The sequence below is a fragment of the Carcharodon carcharias genome, chromosome 13 (assembly GCF_017639515.1).
Source record: "Carcharodon carcharias isolate sCarCar2 chromosome 13, sCarCar2.pri, whole genome shotgun sequence".
Taxonomy (NCBI): Eukaryota; Metazoa; Chordata; class Chondrichthyes; order Lamniformes; family Lamnidae; genus Carcharodon; species Carcharodon carcharias.
The window spans coordinates 88,055,110-88,079,794 of record NC_054479.1 but is presented as its reverse complement, the minus strand read 5'-3'; the positions used below and the strand labels follow the sequence as shown (position 1 = coordinate 88,079,794).

Genomic DNA, 24,685 nt, shown 5'->3' with positions numbered 1-24,685 from the left:
TGTGATGGCTCCTGCAATGATGCCTGTGGGTTTATGTTTCAATAGTGATCATTTGCACGTATGCTTTTTTCATAGCAACCATTCAAACACTGAGAGAGAAGCTCTTCCAGCAAGAATTGTGTGCATTGCAATCCCAGGTAAAGGCCAATTCTCTCTATATAAATATTTGTCTGAACAGTAGAGGAAGTACAAACTGTGCACAATACCACAAGTTAGTCCATCAGTGAGAACATTCTATTGCTATGCATGGCTTTTACTTTGGATTTGTTGGTATAGTTTTCAGAGTCCAAACCCTCGTTACCAATTGGGATGTTCGAAAAAGGATCTGAAAATTTTGGGAAAAGTATAACCAGGATGTAAAGATCCATTTCAAAAGTGTTTCCAATCGAGATTTTGTTTAATTTTAAATGCGGAGCAAAAAAAACTATTTACAGCTGCAGCTTTAATTTTGTACACGCTTTACCTGAGATTGTACAGCTTTAGTCGTGCTGTTAAAATCACCCTACTTGTTGAGAATGTGCACTTCTCACAGCCGTCAGCCTCGTCAGTGGAAAAATGAATTCAACCAAAACAAATAAATGAAACTAGCCACCATTTGTCAGGTGCATCTGCTTCAAAGAGTTGAATTCTCTGACTTGCCTTTGTTTTACTGGCGCTTTTCCTTTGACAGATCAATTACCAGATCATTCAACTATTGGGGATACTAGTCTGGAAATTGGGTTCTAATTCGGTTCTTTAGCCAGGTCTAAATTCCAAAAATGGAGGCCAGGAGGCACTGGCACATATCAGAAGTGCGTGCCTGCCATATTGGGTATGGATAAACATGAGGGGCCTTTTTGGCCTTTGCACATGAAAATAAGTAGTCTATCCCCTCCTTTTGGTCTCTGCTGCAATGTTGATTTGTCCAGAGGTGGATAAAACCATTGCTGGCTAACCCCTGTGAAACAAATTCTAAAGATTTCCTGGAGGAAAAGGAAAAACAAAGCTATTTCCCATTATTTCAATCTACTGTTCCCACCAAGGCCTGCAACTGTCTGCATCTCGCTCTCACCCCAAACCCCAATGATTTCCAAATTTCTGGGGCATTCGCTCTCTCCTTCTAGCTCAGTGCTGCAGTTCTTGTTCTGCCTTCTCATTGGTTGTATTCAAGTGTAATTGGTTATCTCCCCTTTTTCATAATATTTTTATTACATGCCACTCCTATTGGATGAAAACTTGTCCTGCATTTCAGGTTTTATTTCTCTCCCTACCCCCCTTCCCCCCCCACCCCCCAATCCTACACAGGATATAAATTCTGAGGTAAGGCTGTGATATTTAGAAGTTTTATATTTATATTTATATTTATCTAAGTGTATTTTTCTTAAGCAAGATGAATGTAGATGCTGATAAAGTACTCTCTTACCATTTCAAACGTGCATGTTGGTATTAGACACACCTAGGTCAGATACAGTACTGGGGGATGCAGAGTAAAGCTCCATTCTACTATGCCCCAATAATGCACTAGCACCTACATCAGAATAGGGTCTCCTACTGCATAGGATTGAGATAATGTGCCTGTCAGAATCTTGTTTAATACCCTGTCCCAAACATTTGCTTTCAAAGCATTATTGAACGATGAAGAAACATCAAAAAAAACTAAGCTCTCCTCCTGTGTCCACGTCCCACCCCAAGCACTCAAAATCTGATGTCTTCAACTCAAAGTACAAACTTGTCATATGCAAACAATCCACATCCCAGTATGCTTGAAATCTTCCCCATCCCATATAATAAAAACCAATGCCCAGTAGAAACTGGGTTGAGATTGTTCACTTCATATCAGACTAATGAATATTTTCAGCCCATTGATCAGAGCAGGATCTGAATCCTTTAGCCCATTGATAAAAGGCTGGCATTTGCCCAAATGTGCCATCCAACCAGCTGTTGTTTCAAATATTATCAATTGTTGAATGTGGATTATTAAATGTTGGGAATAAAATGACAAAAGTTAGCTACACAAGCCTGAAACTCTTCATAGCTCACTGATCTGAAAATGCCTGAGCCTCGATAGATTCCTGGCTCTAATGAACTTCAGTTCTCCTCCAACTCTCACTTGGGATCTATCTGGGCTTTGCTCCCTCCCTTCATTATCACTGAGTCTTGTAAGCTTCCTACTTAAAAAAAAATGTTCACCATCCCTAGAAATTCAAGGCAAACTAGTTTTGATTCTCTTCTCAGAAAAGGCAGTTTCTGTATACTGGCTGCTGTCTATCTTGGCATCAGTTCAAAGTCTTGCCATTGCCCAAAATAATAAAATGGAGACTACCATGTTATGTCAAGTTACCCCAGTATTATCAATGTTCCAATTAGCATTCTTCAGATGAGCTGATAAAATGGTCAGTTGTTGAGATGCTCTCCCTTTACGTGCAGGCTGTGTGTGGGTTCTGCCAGAGCCCCAGAAATCATGCTAGCAGCTCTGATCCTTTCCAATCCTATTACTTTAGCTCCAGAATACAGACGAGCCAAATGTTCATTATGGGCTAGACATGCATGTTTTTCAGCATTGGTTCGCTGCTCCTCCTGGCTCTCTAGACTCAGTCTCCATGTCTCCACCGTCCCCCCGACACCGCCCCATAAGCTGATATCTGCAGTTACCTGGAGGAATAAGGGAGGAACTATACAAGAATGGAGGGAGAAAAGGAATGATTTATAGCCGGAGTGGAGAGAAACTAATAGATGACCAGAGAAAGTGAGATCCACTTACAGAAAGAAAAAATGAGAACTGAAAGAGAACAAATTTAATTTATGTTCATGAGAAAAGTCACAATAGATCATCCAGTGTGTGTTTTTTTTTAAAAAAAAAACTAGTAGGGGCAGCCCTAGTGGAAAAAGAAATATTCACTCTCCAGTCTTGGGAAAAGTCACGGTGATAAATGAGAAAGAAAGAAAATCTTGTGTTTATATAGTATCCTTCAATCCTTTGGGGCATCCCAAAGTACCTTGAAGTATGTTTGCGGTGTTGTCATCATGTGAACAATCATGGCGAGCAATTTATGCAGAGAAAGTTCCCAGAAACAGCAATGAGATAAATTATGGCGGTGTTTAAAGAATAAAACCAGAAGGTATTGGAAGAACTCTCATGCTCTCCTTTGAATAACGCCATGGGATTTTTTTAAGGTCACCTGAGAGGGCAGATGGATCCCTGGCAAGACTTGCACCTCTGACAGTGCAGCACTTATTCTGTGCCTGAACTGGAGTGAGGGCCTAGATTATGTCCTCAAAGTCACTGGAGTAGGTCTTGAACCTATGACCTTCTGACTCAAATGAGAGTGCTACCCACAGTGCCAAGGCTGATATCAAGAATACACTGGCAGGCATTTACCCGAATATAACTGATGTATAGAGGATGTGATCTGTGCAATGTAGACATGTGAAAGAGCAATGATTGAGTTTGTACATTGGAGACAGGAAATGTTTTTTGTTTGCTCAAATGGTTTTCCATATTCAAATCAAAAATGATAACTCATTTGTATGAGGAAATGGTAGATAAAAATATTTGCTTGATACTTCCTGAAATGCATGCTGCACATGTAAAATGCACTGAATCAAGGCTGAACAACAATCGCCAACACAATGAGGTTATATAATGTTATTATTAAGGAGTTCTGGCTGGCATAATTTTTTTTTAAAAGGCCTTTTCTTCTGTTTTGTTTTCTATCTTCACTTTTTTAACTCTCTCCTCCCCCACTGCAACACTTCAGAAACTATTAATGATTGCAGTTTAAGATGGGCAGTTAAAGATCTGGCACCATTTTAAAGGGGAAAACTCTGCAGAATGCCAATCTGAAATGGATGTGGAACATTCCAGAAATACACAGCTCACCAGCATCAGTGGACAAGACAAGTTGACCAAAGCATTAAAGTCCAGACATGTCAACCTGTCCTTTCTCTTTAGGTGTCAACCATGACATGTGGGTAGCACACTCACCACTGAGTCAGAAAGTTATTGGTTCAAACCTCAACTCAGTGAGTAGGACACAGAATCCAGCCTGATACTCCAGTGCGAGGCTGATGTAAAGCTGCACTCAGAGGTGTCAATTTTTGGATGTGATGTTAAACTGAAGCCCCATCTTCCCCCCCACCCCCCCCCCCCCCCCCCCCCCGCCTCAAGTGGATATAAAAGATCCCATGGCACTATTCTGAAGAAGAACCTGGGTGTTCTCCCTGGCATGCTGGCCAATATTTATTCCATAACCAATATCAAAACAACAGATTATCTGTTCACTATCTCATTGCTGATTGTGATCTTGCTGTGTGCAAATTGACTGCTGTGCTTTTTACATTACAAGTGACCAAATTTGAAGAGTATATGAAAGTAACACACTTTGAGATGCTCTAAGGTTATGAAAGATGCTATATAAATTCAGTCTCTTTCTTTCTCAAACAGGTGAATGGATCTGGTGTGCATTTCTGGCACATGCTTTAGACAGGAGAAGGAAGGATAATTGTTAGGCTGATGAGCCATTTTCATGTGACGTTCAACCTCATAACTGTAGCTAACTTCCTTTCATATAATCCACATCATTTCCTTTTAAAGATACAGATATTAAGCCTGTAAACTGTGTAGTGATTAGTGGGTTGTCCAGTTAATTTTTTTCTAATTTGTTCCTGGGATGTGGGTGTCGCTGGCTAGGCCAGCATTTTTGCCCACCCCTAATTGCCCACGAGAAAGTTGTGGTGAGCTGCCACCTTGAACTACTTCAGTCCACCTGGTGTCGGTTCACCTAGAGTGCTGTTAGGGACAGTTTTCCAGGTTTTTAACCCAGCAGTAGGGAGAGAACGATGATACAGTTCCAAATGGGGAGTGGTGTGTGGCTTGGAGGGGGCGGTGATGTTCCAATACACCTACTGCCCTTGTCCTTCTAGGTGGTAGAAGTCATGGGTTTGGAGGGTGCTGTCAAAGGAGCCTCAGTGAGTTGCTGCAGTGCATCTTGTATATGGTACACACTGCTGCCACTATGTGTCGGTAGTGGAGGGAGGGAATATTTAAGGTGGTGATGGGGTGCCGATCAAATGGACTGTTTTGTCCTGGATATGCTTCTTGAGTAGTACTGAAGCTGCAGTCGTCCAGGAGGGTCTTTCAGGGGGTTACCTTCCTGCCCTGTATAACTCTCATGATCAATTTGTATTTATTTCCAACATGCTTTACTATTGTACATCAATTGTGCTTAATGTGCAACTGTAGCATTTGTGAAGTGTTTTCACTTTGCCTTCACGTTGTAGATATTATATAATTGAAGCTTGAATCCAAAATCAAGTTCACTAATGTCAGAACAGAATCAATCCCTGGAGGTAGTAGCCTCAATCTAATTCCTATAATTGGAATTCACAAGAAGGCTTGTGCAACAATGGTCCTACAGACTTCCGGTATTGCTTTATAGGACACCTTGCACAATGCTGTGTCTTCCCCTTTCTGTTTCTTACCCTACTTTGTTCAATCCCATCAATATATCCTTCTCTTCCTTTCTCCCTCATGTGTTTATCTAACTTTCTGTTAAACACTTCCATATATTTGCCTTAACTGCTCCCCTTTGATAGTAGAGACCACATTCTAACTACTCTCTGGCTAAAGGTTTTCCTGAATTTATTATTGAATATCTCATATTTATAACCTCTAGTTTTGGACTCCCACAAGTATAATGACACATATTCTCCACGCCTACCCTTTCAAACTCATTCATTAATTTAAAGGCTTCTATCAGATCACCTCTTCCATGTTCTATTTCTGCTCTTAAGAAAAGAGCAGAAATACCTGTTCAATCTTTCCTGATTGTTGTAACCTCTGTTCTGGTATCATCCTTGTAAATCATCTTTGCACCTTCTCCAGTACCTCTACATTGTTTTCATAAAATGAAGATCAAAACTCTGGACAGTATTCTTAAGTATGGTCTAACGATGGTTCTATACAAGTTTCACACAACTTCTCCACTTTCCAGAAGTTAGAAGAGATTTTAATTGTTCTAAAATTTTCTGAGTAACTATTGACATAACCCTGGCAGAATCATCTGAAGATTGTGATTTAAAGCCACATTTTCAGATGGTTCCCAGTGCAGCGCAATTGTCCAGAGGAAGCTAGCACTTTTGGGCAATTGCCATGCAAACCCTTGCCTGGGAACTTGCCACAGGGATTTCCCAGCACATCTTTGGGGTGCCCCCCAAATCCAAAGCTGGGGGGCATGGAAGTTATGGGCCATTGTGTTTTCCAATTGATATTTAATGGAGACACTCAAAATGTTAGGCCAAAATGACTGATAACTCAACAGAAATCATAACATTGCTGTTTGTTGACTGAACAAATGGGTCATAAAATGAATTTGACGTTGATTTGTTTCTCAGGTTTTATCCTTAAAGTTCTTAAAGGAGTAAAGGAGGAGTAAATTATATCTGGAGGAGTAAATTATATCTGGAGAGTTTATCATCTTTTAGTACAGCATCCCACATACATGCAAAGAAAGAACTGACTTGTGCTGGCAATCATGAGCACAGGCAATAAGCAGAGCTAAGAAATTCAAAACAAAGTGAAAACAGGCACCATATCCTGTGCATGCATACATTATAATTTTGCAGCTGTTAGATTTAAAATATAATGACAAGCAGAGAAATTAAACTATTAACAAACACACAAAAACATAGCTTCCTTTCAAACTCCTGTTAACAAGCTTTCATCCAGGCAAAAGTTAGTTTCAACTTTCTGGGAGGGGGGAAGGTGTTGAAAGATGGTGGCACAATGGTAATGTCACTGAACTAGTAATCCAGAGGCACAGGTATTGCCACAGAATTCCACTAGAAATGAACTCCAGTATTCATTTGCAGTTTACTATGGCCTTATTAATTGGAGTTGCTGATTTTTAGTGACTTGTGAATGTCATTGTGAATCCCAGTGCTCATACCCCATTTAGACTTTTAATTTCCAAGGAGTGTATGGCTTCCTGATTCATCCTCCCAAAATGCAGCACCTCACAGGTATTGATATTGAAATTCATATATAATTTACATGCTCATTCTGCCAGTTTATTAACATTTTCTCGAACAATTCTATCTGTAAATGGTTGATTTTTTTTTTAAAGTTTTATCAAAGTTTGGGCTTAGATTGGAACAGCTCTTAAGATCATCTTGGTATTGCATCATCATGGCCTCTAATTCCAAAATTTAATTTGACAGTGATCCCCATTTTAGGCTAGGCCTCCACATCTTTAAATTCTGGGAAGTCCCAAAACATGAAGAAACAGATCTGCTGAATTATTATTTTTTTTATTCTTTCATGGGATGTGGGTGTCACTGGCAAAGCTGGCGTTTGTTGCCCATCCCTAATTGCCCCCGAACTTAACATTTCGGAGGACAGTTAAGAGTAAACCGCATTACTGGGTTTGGAGTCACATGTAGGCCAGCCAAGGTAAGGATGTCAGATTTTCTCCTGTAAAAAAAAAAAGTGAATCAGATGGATCTTTACAATCAATGATTGTGGCTGAGCTTTCTGTTCTAGATTTATTAAAAGAATTTAAATTCCTCCAGCTGCTGTGGTGGGATTTGAACCCATGCTCCCCAGGGCAATACCTGTGCCTCTGGATTACTAGTTCAGTGACATTACCATTATGCCACCATCTTTCAACACCTTCCCCCCCCTCCCAGAAAGTTGAAACTAACTTGCCTGGATGAAAGCTTGTTAGCAGGAGTTTGAAAGGAAGCTATGTTTTTGTGTGTTTGTTAATAGTTTAACTTCTCTGCTCGTCATTATATTTTAAATCTAACAGCTGCAAAGTTATATTGTATGTGTGCACAGGATATGGTGCATGTTTTCACTTTGTTTTGGATTTCTTAGCTCTGCTTATTGCCTGTGCTCATGATTGCCAGCACAAGTCAGTTCTTTCTTTGCATATATGTGGGATGCTGTACTAAAAGATGATAAACTCTCCAGATATAATTTACTCCTCCAGATATAATTTACTCCTCCTTTACTCCTTTAAGAACTTTAAGGATAAAACCTGAGAAACAAATCAACGTCAAATTCATTTTATGACCCATTTGTTCAGTCAACAAACAGCAATGTTATGATTTCTGTTGAGATATCAGTCATTTTGGCCTAACAAACATTTTGAGTGTCTCCATTAGATATCAGTTGGAAAACACAATGGCCCATAACTTGCGTGCCCCCCAGCTTTGGATATGGGGGGCACCCCAAAGATGTGCTGGGAAATCCCTGTGACAAGTTCCCAGGCAAGGGTTTGCATGGCAATTGCCCAAAAGTGCTAGCTTCCTCTGGACAATTGCACTGCACTGGGAACCATCTGAAAATGTGGCTTTAAATCACAGTCTTCAGATGATTCCGCCAGGGTTATGCCAATAGTTACTGAGAAAATTTTAGAACAATTAAAACCTCTTCTAACTTCTGGGTGACTATTGCAAAGACCCAGACTGAACCCACAGGTATCCCCCTGCCAGCCAACAACCACCCCTTACCCCCTGACCTCCGACATCCCCCCCAACCTTCAACACACACCCCCACCCCGTTGACCTCCGACACAACCCCATCCACACTCCTGACCTCCGACACTCCCCAATCCTATCCACTTACTTTAGAAACTTTCCTTCTTTCTGGCCTGTCAATTTCCCTGGCCCTTTAAACTTACCTGCTTTATGGCAGCTAGTGATCTAAAAAGGGGGCATGGCCTTCTTGAATACACTGGAGCTAGACTTTGCTGGGGCCTGCGAGGAATCTTTCGATGCAGGCCCCATGCAGCTCTGGCAAATGAAAGTGTCAACATCATTTTCAAGATCAGGTAAGTAGATATTTATTTCTTTAATTCCTGCAGACCGGCACTTTCCGACACTAGTCTGAGGTTACAGCCCATTAACTGAAAGTAAGATCTGAGATTTGAGTATTTTTCATTCTCTGGATGTGGGCATCTCTGGCAAGGTGCACATTAATTGTCCACCCCTAATTGCCCAAGGTGATGATTACATTCCAGAAAGCCCAGTGGTGAAGGATAGAACTGGCGCCAATATTTATACACTTCAATTAGTGTTTATTTGCAGAATGCATATTGCAACAATGCACCTCCAAAATCCAACAACCCCAGTTTCAGTTTGTTCCTATTTATTGAAGCACAAATGAATCCCCAATTAATGTCCAACTTCTGCATGTAATTAACTCACTAATATACAATGAACACAAGTGGCAGTGGTGATGTTGAACCTACTCTGAACTGCTGCAGTCCTTGTGGAGGTGGCAGGGAATCCTAATACTGACCCAGGCCCAATAGTGATTTGGGTACAAAATATGTTAAGTGGGGATTGTGGGTAACCCAGAGGTGTTGGCGTTCTCACAACATTGCTGAGATTGTCCTGGAAGGTGGGGGATCAGAGGGGGAAGGATGCTTATTGCTGGTAGTGCGGGTGTTTCAAATAATCACGTGGTTCTTATCTTCAAACAGACAAGAAGTTGCTACAAAGAACTGTGGCCAGAAGTTGCTGAATGTGCAGGAGAGAGCCAAACTCCTCATGATTCACTACCATGTATTCAACAAGGGAAGGTCCATAATTCAGTAACCCTACACTCTTGTACACCATTGCTGGGTAAGCATGGTTAATACCAGGATTTAAACTGTAAATTGCTACAAGTTTCAACTGAAGCATGGATACTCCACTGTTTTCACATTTTATTGTCTAAGTATGTTGGTTTGGTTAGAATGTAGGAAACCTTTACAATCTGCAAATTGTTCTTTTAAAAGAAATCCATACTGTGGTTGTTGAGAAATTGATTTTTGGCATTTCACAATGCAGCATGTCCTCAATACTGCATTAGAATGTCCGTCAATTCTAAATCAATGCCATCAAGTTTCTGGATGTTCAGAAGGTGGAGGGTTCTCCCTTAAAGTGCTGTGACTGAATATTTTGTCAAATAAGCCAAATCTAGCCTTGAATCAATACATCAGTTAAGAAGTCAATAGGGCACTCAGTGCATACCTCTGCCACACTGTGTTAACTCAACATTATTACAATTGTGTAGCTCTTCTGTGAGGCTTTTCCCCGTCTGTTTCATACTCTACAACTACGAAGCTGGAAAAATAAATATTTTTATTAAGCGCTTCCGTCCAACTGAGGAGGCTTTATGTCAATCCACATTCAGCAACACACTCTAAAAACTCTGCTCACATTTTGATAGCTGTGACAAATTTCACCATGCATTTGTGATGTACAAATGTATGAATTAGGAGCAGGAGTAGGCCACTCGGCCCCTCAAAACTGCTCTGCCATCTAATGAGATCATGGCTGATCTGATTGTAACCTCAACTCCACATTTCCCCCTACTCGCTATAATTTTTCATCCCTTATTTATCAAGAATATATCCACCTCTACTTTAAAAAAATATATATATTCAAAGACTCCGCTTCCACTGCCTTTTGAGGAAGAGTTCTCCAAAGGCTCTCGACCCTCAGAGAAAAAATTCTCCTCATCTCTGTTTTAAATAGGCGACCCCTTATGTTTTAAACAGTGACCCCTAGTTCTAGATTCTCCCACAAGAGGAAACATCTTCTCCACACCCACCTTGTCAAGACCCCTCAGGATCTTATATGTTTCAATCAAGCTGCTGCTTATTCTTCTAAACTCCAGTGGATGCAAGCCTAGCCTGCCAACCTTTCCTCATAAGACAACCCACCCATTCCAGGCATTAGTCTAGTAAACCTTCTCTGAACAGCTTCCAATGCATTTACATTCTTCCTTAAATAAAGAGACCAATACTGATACACAGTACTCCAAAGTGCTCTCACTAGTGCCTTGTATAACTGAAGCATAACCTCCTGACTTTTGTATTCAATTCCCCTTGCAATAAATATAACATTCTATTAGCTTTTGTGATTCATCCACTGGGGTACTCATTTCACTCTGCATCTCTGAGCTCTGCAATCTTGCAACGTTTAGATAATGTTTCTTTTTTATTCTTTCTACCAGAATGGACAATTTCACTTTTTCCCACATTATACTCCATTTCCCAGGTCTTTACCCACTCACTTAACCTATCTATATCCCTTTGTAACATTCTCATATCCTCTTCACACCTTACTTTCCTGCTTATCTTTGTGTTATCAGCAAATTTAGCAACCATACCTTTGATCCCTTCATCCAAGTTATTTATATAAATTGTCAAAAATTAAGGACCCTGCACTGATCCCAGTGGTAGACCATTCATTATATCTTGCCAACCAGAAGATGACCTATTTATGGCCAATGTCTGTTTCCTGTTAGCTAGCCAACCTTCTATCCTGCCGATATATTACCCCCTACATCATGAACTTTTATTTCTTGCAATAACATTTGATCTGGCACCTTATCAAATGCCTTCTGGAAATCTACGGTACGTTCACTGGTTTCCATTTATCCACAGCACATATGAATCCTTCAAAGAACTCCAATAAATTGGTTAAACATGATTTCCCTTTCACAAAATCATGTTGACTCTGCTTGATTGCCTTAAAGTTTTCTAAGTGCCCTGCTATAACATCTTTAATAATAGATTCTAACATTTTCCCTATGACAGATGTTAAGCTAACTGGCCTGTAGTTTCCTGCTTTGTCTCCCTTCTTTTTGAATAAAGGAGTTATATTTGTCATTTTCCAATTTAATGGAACCTTCCCTGAATCTCAGGAATTTTGGAAAATTAAAACAACACATCTACTATTTCATTAGCCACTTCTTTTAAGACCCTAGGATGAAACCCATCAGGACCCGAGGATTTGTCAACACGCAGCTCCAAACATTTGCTCAGTACCACTTCCCTAGTGATTGTAATTTTCTTTAGTTCCTCCCTCCCTTCCATTTCCTGATTCATAGCTATTTCTGGGCTGTTACTTGTATCCTCTATAGTGAAGACCAATGCAAAATATCTGTTCAATTCATCTGCTGGTTCCTTATTTTCCATTATTAATTGCCCAGATTCATTTCTCTAGGACCAATACTCACTTCGTTCACTACTTTTTTAACTATCTGCAGAAACTCTTACTGTCTGTCTTTATATTTCTAGCTAGCTTTTTCTAGTACTCTAATTGTTTCTTCCTTCTCAATCATTTAGTCATTCTTTGCCACTGTTCATATTCTGTCCAATCTTCTGACCTGCTACCTATCTTTGCCAATGATATGCTTTTTCTTTAAGTTTGACACCATCTTTAATTTTATTTAACCACAGACGGTGGGTCCTCCCCTTGGAATTTTTCTTTCTCATTGGAATATATCTATTTGGTATATTCAGAAATACCTCCTTAAATGTCTCTATCGACCTATTCCTTAACCTAATTTGCCAGTTCGCTTTAGCTCTGCTTTCATGCCCTCATAATTGCCCTTATTTAAGCTTAAAATAGTAACCTTAGACCCACTCTTCTCTCCTTCAAACTTAATGTAAAGCTCAATCATATTTTGATTGCTGCTACCTAGGGGCACCTTCACCATGGAGTTATCAATTAATCCAATCTCGTTGCTCAATACCAGGTCTAGTCTAGCCAGCTCTTTAGTTGGCAACAGAACATGCCATTTTAAGAAACTATCCTGAAAGTGTTCTATGAATTCTTCATGCAGGCTACCTTTGCCCATCTGATTTTTCCAGCCTATATGTAGATTGAAATCCCCATGATTATTGCTGCACCTTTCTGAAAAGCTCCCATTATTTCCCCCTTTACATCCTGTCCAGCTGTATGATTACTGTTGGAGGGCCTGCACACCACTTCCACAAGTGACTACTTGTCTTTATCATTCCTCGTCGCTAACTAAACCACTTTTACACCCTGGTTTCCTGAACTTAGGTCATGCCTGTCTATTGTGCTAATACAATATTTAATTGAGAGAGCCATCCCTCCACATTTTTCTACATCCCTGTCCTTGTCATGTACCTTACAATATTCAGATCCCAACCTGTCATCCTGTAGCCATGTCTCTATAATGGCTATTAGATTGTACTTATTTATTTCCATTAAAGCTAGCAGTTCATCTGTTTTGTTTCGAATGCTATTTGCATTCAGATACAGAGCCTTCAGTATATCCTTTTTAATATTTTTGTAATCTGTAGCTAATTTACTCTTAGATTTATACTCTCTGTTCCTTCCTGTCACAGTCTATCATTTCCCACATTAATACCTTTCTCTCCTGCCTTGTCTCTACTCTTTGATTTAACACAATTTCCCAAATTTGATCCCTTGACCCCACTATATTTTTACAACCCCCTGTACTTCCCTAGTTATGTGGCTCATGAGAACACTCGTCCCAGCACTTAAGGTGTAGACCGTCCCAATGATACAGCTCCCTCTTTCTCCAGTACTGGTGTCAGTGCTCCATGAACTGGAACCCACTTCTCCCACACCAGTCTTTAAGCTATGCATTCATCTCTCTAATTTTATGTACCCTCTGCCAATTTGCACATGGTTTAGATAATAATCCATAAATTATTACTTTTGAGGTTTTGCTTTTGAATTTAGTGCCTAGCTCCTCATACTGTCTATGCAGAACCTCTTTCCTAGTTCTAACTATGTTGTTGGTACCTACATGGACCACAACGACTGGATTCCCTCCCCCACCCCACACACACACACACACACACACACCGACAATGGCAAGTTCCTCTCCAACCCTGAGAGATATCCCAAACCCTGGCACCGAGCAGACAATACAGCCATCTGAACTCTTGCTATTTTGTGCAGGGAACAGTATCAATCCCATCACTATACTTTTCCCGACTACCACTATGTTCCTTTTTGCTCCCCCCATTTGAATGGCTTCGTGTACCACGGTGCCATGGTCAGTCAGCTCATTCACCCTGAAGCCCCCAACCTCATCCAAACAAGCTGAGAACCTCAAGCCTATTGGACAATTGCAAAGGCTGAGGCTCCTGCACTCCTGCCCATTTGGCCCCCTTAAGTGCCTCACTTGTTGTCACACCCTCCAGTCCCTGACCACTGACAAAATCAGAAGACCCTATCCTAAAGAGCATGACTGCCTCCTGGTGCAAAGCATCCAGGTAACTTTCCCCCTCCCTGATGTGTAGCAGAGTCTGCAGCTCAGCCTCCAGCTCAATGGCTGAGCTGAAGTTCCTCGAGCTGCAAGCATTTACTGCAGATTTGTTTGCTGTGGATCATACTGGCATCCAGGAGCTCCCACATGCTGTAGCTATGACACATCACCTGTCTTTTCATCCTTAATATGTTTCAATTAAATACTTAATTATGTTATTCAATTATTTATTTTCTTTTTTATATATTTTATTAAACTTAACACCAGTTCCTGTACTATTCTAAACCTTAGAAATAGGAGAGAGCTTAACCACTTATCAGATACTCCCCAAACAGCTAGCTCCTTTCTCTGTAGTAGAGTAAGAACCAAATCCTACAGGGTGAAAAAGATAGAAAACAAAGGTGCACCACTTTCCCCTCCTCACCTAACTTCCCCACTCCCCAAACAATACACAGTTCCAAACTACACTCGTTTTCCACAACAATTCACAACTTTCTAAAATAATCAACAATATCCTTTTTTAAAAAAATCAATTCATCCTATCTCCCAATGTTAGTGGATCATTTAAAAAAATATTCTATGATCGAGATCCGCATCTTCACCAAAAGCTAATCAGTTCTTCTTGGGCCAGATCCTATGTGTGTACCAAGTTTCATGGAAATCCATCTGCTTTTTGAGATGTTGTTTACAGATGAATTGATGAACAAACAGGTGAAAACATTATCTCTACTCGCCTTCAGTGGCAGAGGTAACCAACATTGCACAAGAATTGAACTGCATCAGTATTGACATATCCAGGGCCCATGTTGAAGATTCCCTGTGTGACAGGGAATTGGAAATTTGTCCTGGGTTAGCATTTCAAGATGGTTTTGCTGTTTTGTAAGTCAGACTCAGTTGGCAATGACCTTGCTTGCGTAAATAATTTGGTAGAAATGTGAGGGAGGTTATCCGGTCAAAACTAAGTTGGCCTTTCCTTAGAAACCTGAAGTAGTGCAATCCCATAATGAAACAGAACAGAATTGGACCATTCTGTCCATCAAATTAGTGCTGATGTGTTCCCCTCTCTGAGGAACCAAGTGTAATCCCACTCTTGCGTTTGCTCCTACACTCTTCTGTCTCCCTTTGAATTAAGACAATTGCTCAAAATAATCTTTAAAATTTGCTGACTCTGCCTCGACATTGTTTTGTGACATCTGACCACCTTCTGTGTGAAATTGTTTTTCCAGCCTCCACTTAATCGCCTGCAGTTATTAACTCTGCCAGTCAATGTGGGCAGAGGTAATGTTTTCACCCCTGTTTGTTAGTCTGTTTGTAAACAATATAGCTCTCAAACTAATGGATGGACTTCAACAAACCTGGTACTTATATAGGGTGTGGGCCAAGGAAGAACTGATTAGTTTTTTGTGAAGGTGTGCATCTGGAGCTGGATCCTGGAATTGTTTGGAATATAGAGTGAATTGACTTTTTTATATAATGTGGTTTGATTTATTCAAAATGTTGATTGTTTTAGAAAGTTGTGGCTTGGCTCAGCTGCTGCAATGGAATTTGTCACAGCTATCAAAATGTGAGTAGAGTTTTCAGAGCAGGTTGTTGGATATCGATTGTTCTCCTCAGCGAGATCGAAGCTCTGAATAAAAAATCTTTTTTTTTTAGCCTTATATTTAGAGCATCAACCAGGTAGCAAAAACCCTCAAGGAAGAGCTGCATAATTATAATAATGTAGAGTTAAAAGAGTGTGGCAGAGGTATGCTTTTTACTTAGTGCTGCCCTCATCCAATGTTTGTGTCCTCTTGTTGCCCTGTCACCGAATCTAAACTACCTTGAAACATTCCAACTGTGGTCTAATTGAATGGTGAAGCAGATCTGAAACTAGCCTGGTCTTATATTTGTATTTCAGTAGCTCAGTAGGATAAAACAAAACCTCTCACCTCACTTCTAACATTGCTCTTTGCTAAACAAGTCTAAGCATCATAATATTAATTAGATTTTGTGCTTGGATACTTCTTTCACTGTTCTAATAATTTTTAACAAAAACACAGGCATAAAGCACTACAGGGGAGATGTTCTAAAGCAGGAAAATCAACTTCCCATGACTGGGCAGCTACATCCTGCCTTGGAGGCCATAATGGGGGCAGTGACCCTCAGTTTGGAAAATGCTGCCATTCTAGGACTACATGCTTACAGTTTAATTGACTTAATGTTCAACTTGTGCGGTTTTCTTGACAGATGCCTTAATGTTGGAGCAATTTTATCCAGTCTCGTGCTTCCAGAATAGTTCCAGCTTTTACTTCAGCTCTAACAACGTCAAATGTCAAAAGCCAATGACTTCAGCAAATGATAAGCTACTTGACAGCCAGTCTAGGTAATTATCCAAGTCAACACCTGTTCAGTCACTTGAGATTGAAATTCTGGCTATTTCAGAGATCAGACAATGATTAGGTAAATAAATCACCATCCTGATTTAGATCTATATCACCGTTCCTTCACTGTCGCTGTAAAAATCCTCTTCGAATTCTCCTCTTAACAGCACTGTGGGCATACCTACACCAGGTGGACTGCAGTGGTTCAAAAAGGCGACTCAGCGCCACCACCTGATGGACGATTGGGGATAGTCAATAAATATTGGCCTTGTCAGCTATGCCCATGTGCCATGAATGAATTTTTCGAAATGTAATTATTATTAGGGTTGAAAACTGATCAATCGATTTAAAATTGGATTTGAATATTAGAAGCATTTATAGCAGTCATTCCTTGTCAGTGGTTAAAATAAAGGTTTATCACTAGTAAATATATCAGTCATAGCAAATTGTTGACAAATATCTTGGGTATAAGTATGCTTTTCTCAATGTTGAAGTTCATGATGTCAATGAAGTGGGGAATGATGTCCTGCCCAGCAGCCAAATAAAGCTGCAGAGAATGAACTTTAGGCCTAAAAATTACTCTCTGCCCATTTTTGACTGGGGCATATGGCCAAACCAAGGACCCCAAGGTTCGATGGGAATTAGTCCTTGATGCCTCTCAGTGCACTCTTAAAATGCTTCTTAAAGTAGTTAAAGTGGATCCAGCCAGCTTATGTGCAACAGCTCATGCCATTCCTATATACTTAGCTTAGAAAAAAGGAGCCCATGTTTGACATTTTGATCTCTACCAGTGCCACTTTGCAGCTGTCCACTAGGACCCTACCAATGGTCTTCTAAGGCAACGATGAGGTGGGAGTTGTATTGTGGGTCATAAGCCAAAGCCTCCATGTCACTACACATTACTATCCAGAACAGGCTACAGCAGCAGAGCTCTAAGTGGTTTTAAAACCCAGTTTTAAAGCTAGCACTTTGCTCATCAGACAGCAAATTTGCAATGCAAACCGAAAGGAGCACAAGTGAATGATTACTTGTTTTTTGCTTTCTGTGGTTGTTCTAATTTCCCTTCCAGCTTGTATTGTACAATGATGCCTCTTAAAACACAAAGTTCACGTCACAATTCAATATTGATGGTCTTCCTGCAGTAATACTGGGAGCGCTATTTGTTAACAGAAATGCAAATGATTGACATTTGAATCTGCTGACAGGTGCGAGTTTCACACAGTTGGCATCCAGACTGAAGGAGAGTTTTCTGTTCCTGGTATGAGTGGAGAGCTTCAGAATAAGGTTAGTGCCTCTTCATTTTGCAGTCCTTCTTGAAATGGTATCAATTTTGCTGGAGATATAAACCTGAGACACACTCCCAAGTTACTGTAATAATTTCAAACTCCGTCAGAGATCTAGGTGGTCACATGACATCAGTGTCAAAGGGTCAAATGATAAGCTGTAGCAAAGCAGAAAACACAGCTGATAGTCTCCACTCAGTCATTCGCAGTAATTCATGAAGTGACCCATCAGTGTGACAATTGGAATGGGTTGTGTCAAATTAACTTTCCTTCTGGGCAATCTCAAAACTACAGAATCAAACCGGAGAATGAAAGACAAATGGACTGAATCCACTCTAGATGGAAACCTGCGTATTTGTTTCAACAAAGCAGAAGTAATGGGTTTGGAAATATCTCTTCGGTTTTGAAATAGGGCAGATTTATTTTTTGTATGTGACCACATTCTGCTACAGTAATCCAGAGACACGTGAAACTGTGTTGGGGCTATTTTATTTTTGAAATAACGTTCTCGAAACCTGCATTTTTGTACCTTAAGGCATCACTTTGAATGTGTGGCTGAGGTCAGGAATTGTAATGATTTCTAAAATTATACAAAGCTGTCTTGGTTATAGTTACATTGACTGTGGGTCGGAATGAACTTGTGTTTCTAGGATCTTTGATCTCTGGGTGTCTCAGTGCTTTACAGCCACTGAAGCGCTTTGAGTGTAGTCACTGCTGTAATGTAGAAAATTTGTGCACAGCAAGCTCCCACAAACAGAAATATGATAACCTGTTGGTTGAGAGATAAATGTCAATCAGGACACCAGGGATGATGCCCTGCTCGTCTTACAAATAGTGTCTTAGGGTCTTTTATGTCCACCTGAGAGGGCAAATGGGGCCTCAATTTAATGTTGCATCTGAAAGATAGTGGGCTGAAATTTTTTCAGAAGCCAGGTAGCCCCACTGCTGGTACTGAAACTGGGGTCAAAGCTCACTTGGACAGATGACGTCAAATTAAAGATGCTGATATGCACCTCGGAGCTACCAACCCAACCAGAGGGTCAGCAGCGCCAAAGATAGATATGGCCACTGCTGAGGCTACAGGGAGAACAACACGGGGTGGGGGTGGCCTCCATGGATCATGAAGCGGCCATGAAGGAAGCCCCCCACCCTGCCACTAGCAATCTACTGTTTGGTGGGCAGTTTACCTGATGCCAGTAAAATGCCAGTAGGGGACAAGAAGTGCTCCATAGCTGGTTAATTAATTGTGCTGCTGCTCTTTCAGGCATTTACAATGTCCTGTGGTGGCAGAAAGACATCAAGCTCCCCTCCTGATGCCTTTTGCTGCTATTTTCCAGCCTTCCTGCCTCCTAGCCCATCTCCAGGGCACTGTTAAAATCCAATCCAGTCTGATATCTTCAATGCTGCCGTACTGCAACGGCTTGGATTATGTGCTCAGGTCTCTAATTGTGAAGTCACGACCATCTGGCTCTGAAGTGAGAGTGCTGCCCACACTGAACCACAGCTGACAGGATTATGGAGGAGGAAGAAAAACCTGCCAGTTATTTATTGAACCATGTTGAAAAGTGTGGGTTTGTGGAAGTTGGCCAACCAAGAGCGTGTTTTGGCAGTGTTGCTTCATTTATTGAATATAACACTGTAACCCAACTCTCAAATGAAGAATGATCTCTTAGGCAAGGTGCCACAGGATCAGTAACTCCTGGTGGTAGCAACAGTTTGGTCCTTAAGGAGAGCAGGGAAAGAAAAATGAAGGGTAGGACGTTTGGAGAAAGAGTGGAGGGAAGTGGACAGCATTATGTCTGAATTGGGATTGCTGTTGCAATGAGGGTGGGAAAGTGACCATTGGAACAATGTGTATTTTTTTTTTAAAAGTTTCATCCAGGATGACACCATATGTTCTCATTGACACTTGATGCTGAAATTCTATGACACCCACTTGGTGTCACGTTTGACCATGAGATGAGCTTTCGACATCATTTGTACCATCCCCAAGACCACCTATTTCCACCCCCATAACTTCACCCATCTCAGCTCATCTGTGGCTGAAATCCTCATCCATTCCTTCATTACCTCTAGATTCAACTCTTGCAGCACACTCCTGGTTAGTCTTCCACATTGTACCCTCTATAAACTTGAGATCACTCAAAACTCTGTCCATGTTGTGACTTGCAACAATAGCCTTTCCCCATCACTCCTGTGCTCGCTGACCTACATTGGCTCCCAGTCAAATGAGGTCTTGATTTTAAAATTCTCATCTTTGTTTTTAAACCTCTCCATGGTCTTGCCCCCTCCCTATCCCTGTAATATCCTCCAACCCAACAACGCTCCGAGATACCTGCACTCATCTAATTCTGTCCGTTTGAGCACCCCCGATTTTAATTGTTCCCACATATTCGGTTGCCTAGGCCCTAAACTCTGGAATACCCTCCCTATAGCTGGCCATCTCTTTATCTCACTTTCAACATTTAGGATGCTCCTTGACCAATCGTTGATCATCTGCCCTAATATCTCCTTTGGTGGATTGGTGCCTTTTTTTTTAATATGCTCCTGTGAAGTGCCTTGGAACGTTTTAGTACGTTAAGGTGCTATATAAATACAAGTTGTTGATAGCTCAGTGAAAAATACCATAGAAATCCTGGGGAAAAGGTGCAATTATGTTGCCTTCAGACATTTGCTCATTGCTTCCACAGAAGGTAATGGTGAGCTAGGGGGAAGAATCTCTGAAGACTTCATCTGTAAAATGCAGGGAGAAGCCCGTTTAGTTTAGTTTTGTAAAAGGAGCTGGCATTGCACCGATATAGTCCCTTATATTTTCAGGAGACCCCAAAGGAACTTTGCAACTAATGCAGTATTTTTACAGCGTACTCATTGTTGCAATGTAGGTAACCCAGCAGCCAATTTGCACACTGCGAACAGCAATGAGATAAGTATCAGGTAATTTATTTTTAGTCATGTAAGCTGAGGGATAAATATTGGCCAGGGCACCAAGCGGAACCCACTTGTTTCTTTTCAAAATAGTGGTGGATTTTTCACCCTCACCTGAGAGGGCAGTCAGACACAGACACCTTGTCTCATCTGAAAGATGGCATGTCTGACAGTGCAGACTCCCTCAGAAAAAGATGCGTGAAGCTGCACCTCGCTTTGAAGCAACCTTCCTGCCATCTCTCCTCCCTTCTACTTTCAACAATTTTATGTTGTGGCTGAATCCCAAAAACCTCTTGCGAAATTTTCCCCATCCATGGTGCTGTCTCCAGTGCAACACCTTTGAGGTGTTTGCCCGCACATGAGCGATGCTGCAGACCTTCCTTTTTGGAGCCAAGTTTAACACCTTTTATTTTTTGCTGGTTGGGTTTTGGATGTGTGTGGGACCCCAGCACCTCAGAATCATACTGAATGGAGGGAGGTCATTCATTAACACTCTGAGAGCTATCTAATTAGTCCCAGTCCCCTGCTCTTACTTGTAGCCCTGCAATTTATTTTCCTTTTCATGCATATAATTATTTCCCTTTTGAATATTATATTGAATCTGATTCCAACACCCTTTCAGGCAGTGTAGGAGATCACAACAGCCTACTGTGTAAAACAAAAAAAATCACTAATAATTATTGCCCCCCCACCACCCCCCCCCCACCCCCCCCCCGTCTGGTTCTTCAGGCAATTATCTTAAATTTGTGTCCTCTGATTACCAAGCATCATCCTCTGGCCTCCCACCACCCCCACAAACTGACACCTACCCTGCCAGTGGAAACCATTTCTCTTTAAATATTCTATCAGCAACTCTCAGTCGTATCTTCCCTTAACTTCTCTGCTCTAGGCAAAACAATTCCAGTTTCTCTACCCTCTCCACATAACTGAAGTCCCACATCTATTGGTATCATTCTGAATTGTTTCCAACCCACGCGCAAACCCCACCCCCCCCCCCCCCCACCCCCCCCCACTACCCCTGTTGTTGTGACGGCAATGAACACTGCACTGCTGAAACCTGAAATGAAAACAGAAAATGCTGGAAAAGCTCAGTGGGTCTCGCAGCATCTGTGGAGAGTTAACTTTTCAAGCCTGTATGACTCTTCTTCAGAGCTAAAGAGTAGAAATGTGATGTGATGGATTTTATACTGCTTAGGAGGAGGTGGAGCAGGCGGAGCAAGATAGAAGGTCAGGGATAGGTGGGAGCTAAGGAGAGATTGACAAAGATGTCATGGACACAAGACAAAGGGAGTGTTAGTGCTAAAACCTATACAGTTTCTGTCACTTACGCCATCCATGCTTATCACTGGCAGCTGCCTACAGCAGACAAATGGCATTAACCACTTGCCATCACCAGGATATGGCATGGCTTATGGACAAGTTAAACATGCTGATCCTTCCAGGCAATTTAATAAGCTTCTCTTGCCAAGTTAGTGTGGCCAAGCTCAGTTGATTGTTCACCTGAGGAGCTGAGTGCCTCCATATTGTAGTGTCGCTGTTTGTATTGGGGACTATGGTGAACCAGGAGCTCAGTGACTAAGTTACATGTATTCATTCATCAGTCATTGCTCTGACAGGGTTTAATGTGTCCGTCCTACATGAACACATGGATATAATTGCTGTTAAGCCTAAGACATGGGCATAGCACCAGTGGTCAGTGCGTTGTGCTGGCAGTCAGTGGAGTGAATGAATAGCGGCCCCCTGTAAGAAATATATTGGATGTTGGGTTGTGCTCAGTGGTCAGGTTGTTTCAGTCTGACAGCCATGACCTATGTCCTTTTAACTTTTGGACTGGTAAATCCAGGAGCCTTGATCAGATTTAAGTATAGGAAGCCAAATCATTGCAGCTTTACTCCAAGTAGCAGTCAAATTGTGTGAATACCAATGTAGGACTAAGTGGCGAAGACAGTGTTTTTATTATTCATAGCAAACTGAAAATTTTTTCACATAAGTAGAGTCTCTTTTTGCCTGCTTTGGGATGCAGACTCCTGCTGAACTTGAGCATGGGCTGGCAAAAGTCGATTCTTGGGTTCCCCAAAAGTTTATGCAGAGATTTTAATGAATTAAGACTGTGCAATTCAGCAGTAGGGAGGCACTTACAGATGGAGATGGTGGCAGATGGAGAATATCATGGGCAAGTATGAGGTTATTGGTAGTAAGAATAGGGAAGCAGAATATTTGTTAAAAGGTGTAAAACATAAATGTTGATGCTCAGACTCGGGTGCTGAATTTTAAGTCCCACGGGTGGATGCACGCCTGACCCGCTCGGACATAAAATTTCCTGGGAAGACATTGGCCGAGCATCCTGATGTCATCGCACACTGTGTTCCACTTGGCAGACGCTCACAAAGGTCAGAAGCATGCCCGCCGAAAATTAAGAGGGCAATTAAGCCCATTAATAGCACAATTGTCTCCAATTTTTCGTGGCCAGTCCAACCTCACAGTTGGCGGATGGACAAATTTGCATTTTTCATTACATCTCGTCCAAGTACAGGGTGAAACTTCTGTTATGAAATAAAATAAAAATAAATATCTGTGGACAGCATTTTTATCAGCTATATTTTCAGGCGATTGATTGATTGTGATGCATGGATATTTTTGCAGTTTTTTAAACCTTTTATTTTAGCATTCTCAGGTCTGCAGCTCCCTGAGGCAGCTGTCTGCCATCAGGAAACTTTCTCGCAGCGCTCACCCACACCCGCAGAAATGTCATCAGCCGTCCTCTTCCTGCCCCCGCAAAATTGCGGTCGTAGGATGTTTCCTGACCGATCCCAGGCGCGCCAATCACATGCGCCTGCCAAAGGTAAAATTCAGGCCTGGATGCACTTGTACAAAGAGCACAGTAAATATACAGGTACAGCAAGCAATTAAGCAAAATGGCATGTTGGGCTTTACTGCGAGGGGTTTGGAGTACAACAATAAGCCTTGCTACAATTGTACCGGGCTTTGGGGAGACCACACCTGGAGTACTATATGCAGTTTTGGTTTCCACATCAAAGGAAGGATATACTTGCCTAGAATTGGAACAATGAAGATTTACAAGATTGGTTCCTGATTTGAGAGGGTTGTCTTATGATGAGGAACTGAGCAACTTGGGTCTATACTTGAACTTAGAAGAATGGGAGGGGGTCTCATTGAAACATACAAGATTCTTGAGGGTTAATCAGAGTGGACAGAGAGGTTATTTTCTCTGCTTGGGGAATGTAGAACACAGGCAGTTTCAGGATTAGTGGTCAATCATTTAGGACTGAGTTGAGAGATTTCTTCACTCAAAGGGCGGTAAATCTTTGGAATTCTCTACCCTAGAGGTTGTGGATGTTCCCTCGTTGAATACATTTTAAGGCTGAGATGGACAGATTTTTGATCTCTCAGGGAATCAAGGGATATTGAAGAAATGGGTGGGAAGGTTGAGTTTAGAGAGAAGATCAGCCATGATTGTACTGAATGGTAGAGCAATCTTGAGGTGCCATCCTGTTCTGTTTCTTATGTTCTTGTGTTCTAACCCCCACCCCCTAACCTTCTGTTGCTTCTAGTAGTGTGAATTTCAGATGAGGGTAGAATCAGGCCTTGATAATGGCAAAGTTGACTGTGATGAAAACAGGAGTCAGTTCTCTACGTTTTTGTCTGTACCAGACAGTTACTGGTCTCGAGAGAAAATTATTTCACCACATTCAGATAAAGGGCAAGGAATGGAGTAAATAAGACGAACGTGTTAGATTATTAGAATATAGTTAAAAATTTGATAATTCTTTCTAGGCAGCAGCTGATAAGGAAGTGGAGAATTGTGATCTGCCTCAAGCCAGGTAAGACTTGGTTTCCCATTATTTCGTATGTGTGTGCGTGCGTGTGTATATATTATAAATATATAATGAAATGTTATATTTCAACATTGCTTTAGCACCAGAAATAATCTTGTAACTGAACCATTTTCCAGTGAAGTCCTTGAACACACCCAGCTTAATATACCTTGTATTATCACGCCGGAAAGCTCCTCCATGTCTGGTAAGCAACTTCCAAGCATCTAGGATTGTGAATGTTTGTTTGTTTTT

General features: G+C 41.3%; 1 protein-coding gene across 1 annotated transcript in view; it reads left to right on the top strand.

The window, feature by feature from the left end:
- LOC121286105 (lymphoid-restricted membrane protein) overlaps positions 1-24,685 on the top strand; it is a 158,583-nt gene that overhangs the window by 84,347 nt on the left and 49,551 nt on the right. The window contains exons 19-24 of the mRNA XM_041203097.1: positions 76-137; positions 9,468-9,609; positions 16,256-16,391; positions 17,595-17,673; positions 24,393-24,439; positions 24,535-24,638. Coding sequence (XP_041059031.1) covers positions 76-137; positions 9,468-9,609; positions 16,256-16,391; positions 17,595-17,673; positions 24,393-24,439; positions 24,535-24,638 — 570 coding nt within the window. The remainder of the gene's footprint in view (positions 1-75; positions 138-9,467; positions 9,610-16,255; positions 16,392-17,594; positions 17,674-24,392; positions 24,440-24,534; positions 24,639-24,685) is intronic.